Source organism: Manacus vitellinus, unplaced genomic scaffold (assembly GCF_001715985.3).
Source record: "Manacus vitellinus isolate BGI_N305 unplaced genomic scaffold, ASM171598v3 scaffold_1_pilon, whole genome shotgun sequence".
Classification (NCBI taxonomy): Eukaryota; Metazoa; Chordata; class Aves; order Passeriformes; family Pipridae; genus Manacus; species Manacus vitellinus.
In genome coordinates this window covers 51,285,835-51,298,972 of record NW_021939396.1, presented here as the reverse complement: position 1 = coordinate 51,298,972, position 13,138 = coordinate 51,285,835, and the positions used below count along the sequence as shown (strand labels likewise).

Here is a 13,138-nt window from a genome sequence, read left to right as displayed (position 1 = left end):
TTGAGGAAAACTGATGTGAAATCAATTCTGAAAATTGATGGCGAACTAAAAGAGAACTTGTATTTCTGTAAAGATGTTTAATAGGAATATGAATCCTTCTGTAAACTGAATGCACATGCAGTTAGTAGTATAAGGTTCTGATTGCCTGTTTTGACACTATAATCAAATAGATGGTTCAAAGGCATAAGCTGTTGATAAGCAAGTTTATTTCTAATTAGCACACATGAAAAATAAGGCAGATTAATAGGAGTCTTTTTTGAAATTATCAGTGTGATTAAAGGTTTTCTTTTTGTGCATTATCCATTTTGTTTTTGATGAATTGGTCTTCTCCATTTTTTCTGCAAGAGCTTTATTGTTGCAGTCTCGTGTTGTCAACTTCAATGTGACAAGTTTGTTGGATCAGACTGATAATTGATCCAAGCTGAATTCTTGAAGTGAACACACATCCTCCATTTTAAAAGCTCGTGAAGGGTGAAGAGGGGTTTTTATAAGTATGACAAGCTGGTGGAACAGCACCTCAGAAACATGTCATGGGCTAAAAGGACTTGGCTCATTTACACGTACTTACTGGAAATAGGTTTCTCTTGGTATTCATATGCTGAATAAATGGTAAGGCACGTCAAGCTTGAGCATCACAGTCAGAAAGTCCAGAGGTACCACTAAGCCATGTTATTCCAGAGGTGAAGAATCTCTAGGAGGAAGCATATCTCTTTACGAGAAAAAATAGGAAGGAAAAGAAGGGACAAGTTGGGGAAAAACATTTTTTAATAAGCTGATACTGCTTTTGGCATATTTTTATTGTTAGTAGGTTGATATACTAATAACTTTTCTTAAATCTATTTTGGGCTGCTTCTATTTAATCAACTGTGAAGTCAGCAGATAAAATTTTGTTGCTTTAGGAGTGCTTTGGGCACTTTCAGCCTTGCTAATTATCTCATTCTTCACAGAACCCATCCCTGAAGCTGACTGCTAAAACTCACACTGCTGTTTAGGTCTACTTTGTAAAACTTTGTTTTATCTAGTTATAGAACATATCTTAAACACACTGATTTATGTAAGCATACATATGTACTTGTACATCTAGAATTGCCCTGTGTTATGAGGTTGTTCCTCTCGTGTGTGTTCATGTCTTGTTTCAGAGCAGGTTTTTGGATTTTTTGTTTGTTTGCAGTTCTCTTGACTGGGTGCCAGGAGGTTTTCTGTGCAGTTGTTTACCAAAGTTTATGCATTTCAAGAGAAGAACACTGTTACTAGGATGTCAACACCATGGATTCTCAGTGATCATAAGTTAGAAAAGACTTGAATTAGGGTTAACAGTGCCATGTATTCTAATTGAAGGTGGGAGTGGATGGTCTTGATTACTCAGTCACATTTGTACTCCATTCAGTACCTCTGACTTGGGCAAGGCTGTGTAGTGAAAACATTCCTAGTTTTCCTCTGGCCTGTGGTCTCATTATTCGGTCTAAATTCTTGAGAAGCTGGAATTTAACAACATGCCTGTTTTGATTTGGTAATGTTGCCATTTTAAGTTTGCACCAACTGCAAATAGTATTTATTCTGCATGCTTGTCTCAAACACTGAAGTGCATGTAGAAGTGGTAGGTATCCAGACTTTAGTCTCTGAGTAGCTGACTTAATGCCTATGCTTTCAACATTACAGTTCATGAATTGTGACACACAAGAGATAGATTTGGTCTGAGGGTGATCCGGAAGATCAGAGCCCTGACTGCCTCCTTGCTTCTGGCGATACCGGGAATTAAGGCTTCCATCTTCACCATCTAAAATTGTTGTTGCTTATTGATGATATAAATATTCACTCCAAAGATAACCTTAATTTCTTGTTTTCATAGAAATGTTGTGAAATTACTTAATTTCACAGATAATTTTGTCTCTAGTATATATGACTTACATATGTTTGCTAAACAGCCCTGGTCCCATATGCTCCATAGGGTCTTTTCCCACCTGTGCCTCCCCCTCCCCACAAGGCTAGCTATTACATTTTTATGAGTGTTGTACTGTGAGTGGGCTGGTTCTTGACAGCAAACACTAAGCAAGCTAGGGATTTTTCTTCCTCTCTGTCTTTCTTTTTAAATCCCTGTGACCTTTTTCTTGCACTTACTTTCTTCATTGATTTGCTGTCACCTAAGTCCTGGACTCCCGCTTCCATGCTGTGCTCTTGTCTTTATTGCTGTCAAGGGATGGAAGGGGAAGATGCTGTGTTCTCTGTGGTGGGTAAGCGAATGCCCGCTATAGGAGAGCTCCTGTAACAAACTGGCCAGGCATCCTAGAGGCATCACAAGATGAAGTGGGGATGAGTTAGCAAAAGCGTGGTTTGGGAATGAGACTGTAGTGTATGATGTTATGCATGTGTCAATAAGGTTAAGTTGTTCAGAAGACCTTAACTCTGGCTGTACCTCATCTCTCTGTGCTTGACTCTGCAAATTCAGCAGGCTTCTCCTAACGTTTTTGTTTGGGGTTTTTTTTTTGAAATATTTTCTAAACTTAAAGAAAAAAATTAATTCCTGTAGTGTGGAACCATGTTTGAACCAGGATCATTGGCACAGTGGTTTTGAAGTCTTTAAATATCACATTGAATTTTTATTATTTGACTATGCAAAATAGCTAGTGATGGTAATAAGGTGATGTTCTTCCTTGTACAATTAGAAATTATACATTATAATGGATATTACATATAGATATATTAAAACTATATATTTTAACATAATCTGTTTTGTAGTGGAAGTATTAGTATGATGATTATGTTTTTAAGTTTTTAATGATGATTTTTTTCTGTTGAGGTGAATTACAGAAATATAATAAGACTATCTTTGGGTTACTCTATCAGAAATTTGATGCAGTTAGAGAATTAGCATTGCATGTTGTAAAGAATTATCTTTATTCCTGCTCATCAGACTCTACCTAGAAACCAGTGTTTTCCAGTTTTTACTCGCAGCAGTTGTGTTATAATTTTTTAGGCTTCTTGTAATAGTTGTATTGCATATATGTTTTTTTTATCTATGAATCAGTCCAACTTTCTGTGTTTAATTCTTGTTAACGACCATATTAAAACAGCTAAAGGGAGAAATTCAGATTCTGTAGCTTAGTATAGCAACGTGGGATTGAAAAGAAGCATATGGTTTGTCGTTTATTTTAACAATGAACAAACCTTGGAAAAGACAAAATATGAAGAACAGAGCTTCTGGATGCCCGAGTAAATTTAATGAGTGAGGAGACTTCCTTACTCTCTTGGAAGGAAGTGGAGAAGGAGAGTGGCAGGGTAGATTAACCTGCACTGAATTTTGTGTTGCTTGCAGTGAAGATTGCCTCTGATACTTCATCTTCTCAGGTCAGGCTATATCCAAGGACTGTGCTTGACAAAGCTTTTTTTAAATTAGTATTAAGCAGAGGGATATAAAGCAGAGCAGTCTCAGAACTGCTGTATCTTTTTCAGAAGAGTGGATGGCAGAACATGAAGTGCTAATATTTTCTTTTGATAAATAGGAGGACATCAAACAGTACAACCTTCATTATTTGTTTGATGGATGCAATGAGGCTAAAGTATCCTGTCCAGAAAAGAGCTACTGGTATCCTTCTGTATAGATCTTGGCTTTAGAGCTGCTATAAAACCAGAAGAATTTACTGACCATATATATCAAGAGACACAATTTCTCAGAACTTAAGTGCTTTCTGTATGAGTAAACATGTTGTTAACCTTTATTTGAATTACATTTCCCTTCTTTCTCTTAGTCCCACCTCCCTCATATGGCCCAGTCTGTAAATTAATATTCATATGCTGTTCTGCCCTAAAAAGTATTTGCACCATTGATATGTACTGAGATTCTTAAAGAACTGATCCTGCCATAACAGCAGTCTCTTGTTCCTGTTGGGTTTTGGGGTTTTTTGTTTGTTTTTGTTTTTGTTTTTTTTTTTTACTTTAAGGATAAATGCTGTGGTTTGGTTAAGCACCCTGCGAAAAGAGTAGAGTGACACTCTAATTGTCCCCACTTTGGGATTTACCAACAGTTAATGATCTTAGGTTTGTACCTCCCCTGTAGTTCCTCCACCATCTTTCAGTTAATTAGTCACTTTCTGAAAGTTGATTTGCTAAAAGTTTTATTGCAATTTAGTCTCTCACGTATTTCTCTTTCATGTGCTGCAGCACAAGTGGAGGTGTTGTCTGCTGCGCTCAGAGCATCCAGTTTGGATCCTCAAGAAGAGACAATGGCCAGCATCAGCAAGGGAACAGATTCACAGACTGAACTAACCATCAATGACCAACAAAGTTTTAAACCTATACTGGGTGATATTGTGCCTTTAATTGGTGATACTGTTGAGGTAAGAAGTGAGTTTTGTACTCTTATTTTTTTTTCCCACTAGGATTTCCAGGGCTCCAATAACAGAACTGTATTTTGCATTTGTGTGGTGATTGCAGCCAATTGCTTCCTACTTTGGCTAGCATGGCAGTCGGGTTTTTTGGCTGGTGTTAAAGTGCTAGCTACTAAAATAAAATGAGTTGTGTTGGGTGCCTTTGTTTTTACCAGTTCTGTGCTTGTCCATGTAAATTTTTGAAATTGTTTCTGTTAAAATCTCTGTTGTGACTGTCGCATTTGTAGATGTTTTAATGCTATTGCAGTTTATTGCTGTGAAATTGCCTTCCTTAAAACAGAACCCTACTTAAAATAAGACAATCCTCTTCTCCGGTGCCCCCACATGAACCTGGAGAATGAGGTACTTTGTTCTTTTTGCTCCCTGTGAAATGATTTATAGTAGTTTACTGGTCTGCATAAGAGAAGTTCAGGACTTGCAATCTAAATGTTGTATGGACTGCTGAAAGAGAAAGTGATTCTAGCAATCAGTAACATCTTAAGGATTTTGTACTTACTTCTTCAGCCCCCCACCACTGCCCCCTGCCTGACTGTAGTCCTGGTGTTTTGATACTCTTTTTCTGTTCTTTACTGTGTGTCAGCCAAACCCACTATGTTCACTGCATATGGTGCCACAAGCTCTGGTGGTATTAAAAGCTATGGCTACGCAGAAAGCAATGGTTCCAAAACGTGCTCCATAAAACCACAGCGATTTGTTCAATCATATTGCTGAAATGGTATCTTCAGATGAAATTTTGATGTCTTTGAAACATCTAGGAGTTAGTGTCAGTTCAGTGCAAACATTTTCATCCTTCTTTAATCAGAACAGTGTTTCTTGGTGACATTTAATTAACTTCTCACCTAAGCTGTTGGACTACCATCTAAACATATGAGGAGTTTAGGAATGTGACATTTACTTGGATACTGCTGATTATACACAATCATAATTTAACTCTACAAATGCAGTTGGTTTTTTTCAAAATGACCAACCTGCCCTGATTCCTTTATGTCAGGCTCGATATGATTTTTAATCATAGGATCTGTTGTAGTCACTTTTTTCTAATGCCAGTCTGCAAAATGGCAGTGTAAATATATCCTCTGTCCTTAAGAATTTTTGGGGATGGTGAGGGTGGTGTTTGTTCAGAGGGACTTGTCCTACGTTTTATGTCTTTACAGAGTATGGTGCTGACAGAAAGTGTAACAACCTGTCACATTTCTAGTATATGTTAGTTTCGCATGTTTCAGTTTTATGCTTTGAGAGAATGCTCTTAATCTGTCAGTTCCTTGTTTGTTACTGGCACTGAATCAAGTCCTCATTTCATAAGTGAACGGATATTACAGAGGTGACCTAGAATTCTGGGAATCAAGCTGTGATCTGTTGAGCAAGTAGACTGTTGCCCCTAGCAGTGAAGAGAGCTCTGATTTTCACAGGTGGTTGTTCGGGTTTTTTTGGTTTAGTGTTTTTTTTTTTTGGTGGTGGGTTTTTTTGTGGTTTGGTTTTGTTGTTGTTGTGTCTTTGCTTGTTTTTTTGTTTGTAAGTCTCAGCATAGCAATGTGTCGACTGGGTACTGGACACTTGACAAAAAAATCAAGCTAAAGTATTTTATTTGAATGCAGCCTGCTCAGCTGTACACGGATACCACCAGGCAAAACACACTTTGCTTGTCCTTCAGTAGCTGTATTGGCTCCTGAAGGAGTTATTGCTATGTATTACTAAGAGGTTCTCTATTCAAATGAAATAAATGGTGTAATAGAGTGAACCAGTAAGATTTTGGGACATGAATCTTGCTTGTTGAAGGTAGATGTTTTATTTTTACTCAAGAGCCATTGTTTTTATGTTCTTTAGGTTGTACATTCTCTAAAAGGTTTGGTAAAGAAATGTAAGCCTTAAGAAATTCCCCAAGTCACATCCACCCAGTGGATGGGTGTGGGAGTCCATTTTTCCTTTTTTTTTCATTAGAGATAGAAAAGAATGAAAAGAAAAGGAAAGGAAACTGAATTAAAACCAGTCCACTCCTGTCTGGCACAAGTATCTCTCTTTAAGAAGAGGAGCTAAAGGAAACCTCACCTTAGAGATTTGTAAGACCATGACAAAGATTTTTGCATCTCAGAGGCGGTGGTTCACCAGTTTGGTAGACAAGAAGCTTTCAGGTTAAACCCTGCTGAATTTCTATGTCCTGGCTCTCTGAAATGCTCAGTTCAGTGTGTGCCTGGAGAAGTACAGATGGAACTTCATCTTCAGGAATAGAGATACTGCATAACTTAAATACTGACTGATGCTGTGGTTCTGTACAGAAGTTCTTCCTCTCTGAAATGCATATTTGACTTTAAAAGTGGCTGGGTAAAAATGTTCCCATCTTCAGTATATTCAGTGTATATATATATACTGACATACTTCAACTTAGTTCAATCCATAAAATATGATTTTTATTTTGTGTTTTTTAAACTTAGCCTTTTGGAACTGGGGTAGCAGAGAATGTGTGTGATGGAGTCCTTTCATTTTTTTTGTAGCAGAATGGATGACTAGCCTTTGTTCCTGTGCTCCTGGACAACTCATGGAAAGCACTGTGGATAGGGTGTACTGACAGCCTTGTAATTTCTTGATTTGAAAGAGGTCAAAACCGGTGAATTTCTGACAATACTGCAAATGATCTCTTTTTCTGGGGAGAAAAACCCAGCCAAATAAAAGGCTAAAAAAGAGTGAAGGAATTGACTGTCAAACGAAGAATCCTGCAGAGGTGGTTTTCAGAGCCTCTGGAGGTTTTATAGTTGGAGTTGTATGCTGCTGGACACATTTAGTTGGGGAGTTACTTGCAGATCTGTTCTTTCCTTGGCTCTTTGGCACTTTCTTGCTGCTGCTTGATAAGCCTGGCAGGTGACATGGACTGCTGTGCCAGCAATATGCAGTTGCCTCACAGCTCTACCTGGTCTTTATCACCTGTAATTATACCTCAGCAACTAAAATTACAGCCCAGTTCTTAGATAAAAGCAGCTCATGGGAGAGGAAAAAGCAACTGTCTGAAGTCAAACCACGGAAGACAGATGGTATCCTGGAGGCTTTTATGGAGAAGTCTATAGTTTGCTCAAAAATTCTCATTGTCAGAATAATCTGAACAGCTGGTAGAGTAGGCATGCTCTCATTCCTTGTGTTGACCCTGGGAGCTCACCCTGCAGCGCCTGTGAATAGATAGATACCTTGGCTCAAATCTAGCAAAAATGCCTTTGTCCTGTGCCACCACACAGCAGCCTGATCTGCTTTTCTAATATTCATCGCATACTTCTTGAAACTCATGGTTTATTATGCAAAGTCCATTGTATTTGGAGATCTTCACTTGTATGGAAGGTGACAGTGCTACATCCCCTCAGCAGCACAGTTCATCACAGCATATGAAACCTCTGCTGCTCGGCAGAATTCTGAAACAGTCTCAGCCCTTATCTTCAAGGTCCAGATATGTAGCCAGGATGCTTGAATGATTGCTAAAAATTATTTTAATGGAACTGATGAGAGAGGTTATGACTGTTGTCAGCAGCTATGGCCAACTAGGACTCCAATATTATAAGGTGAAGCTTATCCATAGAGAAGATTGTAGAATAGTCACCTCTAGGAAATGAGCAACAGCATAAGTCTCATCAGTTCCTACTCTTCACTGTGAGGGTGGCTTTGTTTTGACTTTTTTCTAGTACAAATCCAAAGCAACAAATCCAGCAAAACTGGTTACAGGTGTTTTCTCATTTTCCATTCAGGGGACAGGCAGTGCCACCCGTATGTTGGTTACATTTTCCTTAATACGGTCTCGAAGTTACTCCTCTCTTGTGATTTTTCATTCCATAAGAACCAAAATGGAGCAGAATAAGAAGAGCCTCAGTTTGAAATTGAAAGCAAAAAGATTTATCTTTTCATTTTGGGCTGTAGCAAAATTGTATTTGATATTAAAACATATTTTCTTTTAATCTAAAAAAAAGACTCTGAGGTTAGGGCAACACTTCCTCATGTTGATATTTCTTTTGTGTTTAATCCTAGAGTGTATTTTGTGTGACCTTTTGTTCTCTTTTTTTCACAGAGTATGGATTCTACACTTCACTATATTCATAATGATTCAGATTTGAGCACCAACAGTAGTTTCAGCCCTGAAGAAGAAAGAAAATCCAAAGTACAGGTAAACGAAAGTGACTTCTGGTTTTCTTATGTGTATCAGATAAGTGGAATTCTTTTTTATGTGTATGAGGATCACCTTTATCCTTTTCTTTCAATTATTCCTGATGTGATATGGTTTCTATTAAATGAGCAAACCTCTTAAGTAGTTTTGAAATATTCCTTCTTTCCAGAGATAATGGCTTAGTTCAGCGGTTGTTTCTGTTATATTTATGCGTAAGAGATCACAATAGTTTTTTGACATGAGGTAACAGTTGTCATAGATTTCCAGGGTCTAGTTTCAATTGGTTTAATTTTCTATGGAAATGATGCTGTAATGGAAATTAGGTTATTGAGGAAAGAGGATTTTTTAATTACATGATTTGAGTGGAACCGCCCCCACCCCATGATAGCTTCTTGCAGAACAGTTGTGGAAGTATTTCATTGAGCTCCAACTGTCTCTCTGGTATTTTTTCCCAAAAGGAATCAAATGTTTGTTGTTACATAGTTTAACATTAAGTGTGCCACTGTGCAGCACACTTGAGTGGGAACCTCAGTCCCTCTTGTTTCTTGTCAGCAAAGCTATTGCATGACTGTGTCAGGGAAATATTCTTGTGCACCCCTTAGTAGAGTCAGTGCAAAGATAGCAGGGAAGTCAATGCAAAGAGATTTTCACAAAATTTTGATTCAGATGCTTTAGTTTCTCAGTGGACAGAAGGATTAGTCTTCACTGGAGATCTCTTTGTCTCCGGAGAAGCCTTTTCCTTCCTTTTGACTATTCAGGGAGTTTGGAAGCAATATTGAACACACTATACTCTGCTCCCTGCTTTTAGTTTTCTTCTCTCCACCTTCCCAAGATTTTGAGAGAATTAAAAAGGTTTTTTTGAGCAAATCTCATCATTTGCTGTTTTACCTATTATTATGGATGGGTTAAAATGACCAGTTTGCACAACCCATGAGCCTGAATGTTTGCAGAGAGGTAGAATGTAGTCTTTTAATTTCCTGCTCTACCTACGACAACTGTGATCCACTTGTTTGTCTGTTCTGTGGATCTGTATATTTTCAGATAGCCCCCAGTCATGTCATAGTTACTTTGAAACCTTTTGGTGGAAATTAGGAAATACCAAGTCTTTGTGCTCTTATTAAGACACTGTAATTAAGTAATATTCTACAGTTATGGTAGAAAAAAATGTTTGTTTTTTTTTCTGACAGTGTACCCGGGAATTTTAGTAAACCTTATGAGGATTAATTGAAAATAGTATAAAGGCTCTACCCTTTTGTTGCCTGCAGGATGTTGTACCTCAAGCCTTGCTGGATCAGTACTTATCAATGACTGATCCATCTCGCGCACAAACAGTCGATACCGAGATTGCCAAGCACTGTGCCTACAGCCTGCCAGGGGTGGCACTGACACTGGGCAGGCAGAATTGGCACTGTCTGAAAGACACCTATGAGACACTGGCATCTGACATGCAGGTAAGCTCAAGCAGCTCTCACAGCAAATGATCTGAACTTCTGTGATGTGACAATGAACAGTCTGAACCTCTGTGGTGATTTCTCTTGTTTACTGAGTTGGGTTGCCCTGCTTTTTACATGGAGCTTTCCACTGCTGATGTTAGTTATTTATGTAAGGAATGAAGGTGTAATGGTTGTCTCAGAAGAAGCTGGGGGTGTGTTGTGCTCAGGTAGTAAGGAAATGGGGTGGTTAGAGTGGGAGGTGTTATCTCCAGTAGGAAAGTGAGGAGTGGTCTCTGATTTCCTCTGCTTGCTTGAAATCTTGTGGTGGTGTCTGGGAATCTCATAGGTATGAGAATCTGGGCTGTGCAGCTCTGTGAGCAGACATTGCCCCTGCAGGCATGTCTGGAGCTCAGTGAGTCAGCCTCACGCCAGGCCTTTGGTGCTGCATCCAGTTAGTCATAAAGGAACAACATCACTTGTCACCACACAGCATTGCCACTTTAAAAACAAATGCTGGAAATAGCACCATTTTCCTTGTTGTCAGGTGGTAAGGAGGTGGCTTTGTTCATTTTGCTGTTGGTTTGCAGTTGTTTCCCAGTCCTCCCTTGTTTCCTTTTTTGGAGATGCTCTTTGCATTTTTTTAAATATTCTCAGACTACTTCACCTCTCTTGAACTTGCTGCTTGCAATGTCAGAGCAGCAGTTCTCAGTGATACATAGTGAACAATTTTTACATGGCTGTTGCTCATGTTTTCCAAACTCTTCTGCAACCATTAAAAACAAACAGCTAATAAATTTAAAACACAAGTAAAAACAAATTACCCTTTGTTCAAAACAGTCTGGAGTTCTTTGCCAGTCTAATCTGAATTAAGATCAAATCACCAAACCAGGGCAAAAGAACAGTACCCAGGCTAGTTGGAAAATGCTGGCTAGAGAATAGATGCTCTTTTATTTTTAAAAGACTTATTTGAAATAGCTTCTTGATTAAAATAGTGCACCCTCAATTTAGGCTGTCTAAAAGCTCTACTAGTCTTGGGCTACTGAGCACTCAGTGTGGAAGAAACTTTACCTATTATGGAAGCTAAAATATCCCAGCTGAAATATTGTGGCATATATATTTTATTCTGCTCTATAAATTAAATGAGGGAGAGAGTAGTCATTGAAACTAATTTATACAAAAGAATTTAAAGCAAAAAGTAATGTGTGCAAGACTACTGATGTCAGGAATACTATTTTCCTTCCTGGCACCCATAAAGTTAAAATATTTTCATTACTTCTGTTCGCCTGGTTCCTTGATATTCAGGTGGAAGAGATGATACCTGATCATTTGTCCTCTCTTTAATTTTCCTTTTTTTTTTTCTTTTAAATTTCTAATTTAACTTTCAGTTGACACTTTGAAGATGTTTGTCAGTACTGTAGCTTGCTGGGAGTCCAGCTTGGATACTGACCCTCAATAGAGGGTTAGAATAGAGCACTTCATATCGATAACATTAATTTATTTATGTTGCAGTGGAAGGTTCGGCGGACACTGGCATTTTCTATACATGAACTTGCTGTCATCCTTGGAGACCAGCTGACAGCTGGAGATTTAGTTCCTGTCTTCAATGGCTTTTTGAAAGACCTGGATGAAGTCAGGATAGGTGTGCTTAAGCACTTGCATGACTTTCTGAAGGTACGTCTGTGTTCAACTCTGGTCAAGTGCAATTACAAGTGATTAATTTCTTTGTAGGCACCTGCTTTTTAACATAGCACCAGTATAGCTTTTTGTGGGAATCTCTGCAGATGTCTGTTGAATACTAGAATATATTTTACAGGAGGATCTGTGTTGCTGATACTTTCTTTTCTCTTAATAGCCTTGTTTGTACATGTTTATTCAATATATAGATGGTAGTGGATGATTTTTTTGCTGGCTGTAACCTCTCTACACAACTTGTCAAATTTTCGTAAAAGTTTTTCTGTAACTGCTTCATCTTTGGAGCTGAAAGACAAAAATCATAAAACTATCTTTACTGCCTATACCTCTCGTTTCCTGGAGTAAAAGTAGAGGCTAGAGTAGATTTTGCTTTCAGTAGTGCCCCATGTGATTTAACCCTTAGGGTTTAGCCCAGGAAGGCAACACCATTGCTAAAGATTTGGGGTTTTTAAATAAAAATAGATGTTTCATTAGCTGTATTTTAAAGCTCTTGTTCTATCTGGTGATTGTATCCTATAGTTCTTTATGTATGTTTATATTTACTGTTACAGCTTCTTCATGTTGACAAAAGACGAGAGTATCTTTATCAACTTCAGGAATTCCTGGTGACTGATAACAGCAGGAACTGGCGTTTCCGTGCTGAACTGGCTGAGTATGTTGTTTTCTGAATACTTGTTTTTACTGTTATGGATATTTAAAATTGTGAAAATAATGTAATAGATTTTTTACTGCAATATACTTAATTTCATTTTTCATTAGTAGATAGCCCTTATCCTACTCATCCCCTTGCTTAGAAATTCCCAGTAGTTGTATATCACCTATAATAGTTGGAACTTGAATGTTTTTTTCTCATCACTGTATATTGAAAGCATTACCTTTCTATAAAAGGGAAGCTGCCAAAAGTTAAGACCACATCTGTTGCTCTTGCAGTCATTAGAAGTGTTCTAGCTATTTGACTCCCAGCTGCTGTATTTGATGGGTAGGCTGAATTCATGACTATGAAATGGAGGAGATCAGGGTCTCGAGGGGACTGACAAAAGTGAGTAGCAGTGTAGTGGACCTTGGACTTCATCTGAGCAGACTTTTGCTCATGAAAGAGGTGTACATGAAAGTATAGGGAAGGTGCTGATAAGCTGGAGCAAGTTCAGCAGGCAGCCACCAAGGTGGTCAAGGCTGCAGCACTTACCCTGTGGGGAGAGACTGTGGCCAGGGCTTCTCTAGCAAGAAAAATGAAAGGAACATACAGTAATGACTTATTACAGTGTGTCTAGTGAATTAAATTTTGAGAAACCTGGTTTAACAACTGATCATAATGGTTTTACTACATTTGAGTGTGATTTTGATTCACCAGCTACAAATCACTTACCTGTTGCTGCTGTTATGAAGACATTCTCTCGACTGCCTGTAGTGTGTCATGTCACTTCTTTTGACATACTCTCTGCCATCCATGACATGTACTAATGTCTGAAACCTGCTGAAATCTTAATCAGCTC

General features: G+C 38.3%; 1 protein-coding gene across 4 annotated transcripts in view; it reads left to right on the top strand.

The window, feature by feature from the left end:
• The window catches only part of PPP4R1 (protein phosphatase 4 regulatory subunit 1), a 48,160-nt gene that overhangs the window by 30,390 nt on the left and 4,632 nt on the right, over positions 1-13,138 (top strand). For all 4 annotated transcript variants that reach the window (XM_029959352.1, XM_018081745.2, XM_018081706.2 and 1 more), the window contains 5 exons: positions 4,159-4,334; positions 8,425-8,520; positions 9,786-9,971; positions 11,463-11,624; positions 12,197-12,297. In XM_029959352.1, coding sequence (XP_029815212.1) covers positions 4,159-4,334; positions 8,425-8,520; positions 9,786-9,971; positions 11,463-11,624; positions 12,197-12,297 — 721 coding nt within the window. The remainder of the gene's footprint in view (positions 1-4,158; positions 4,335-8,424; positions 8,521-9,785; positions 9,972-11,462; positions 11,625-12,196; positions 12,298-13,138) is intronic.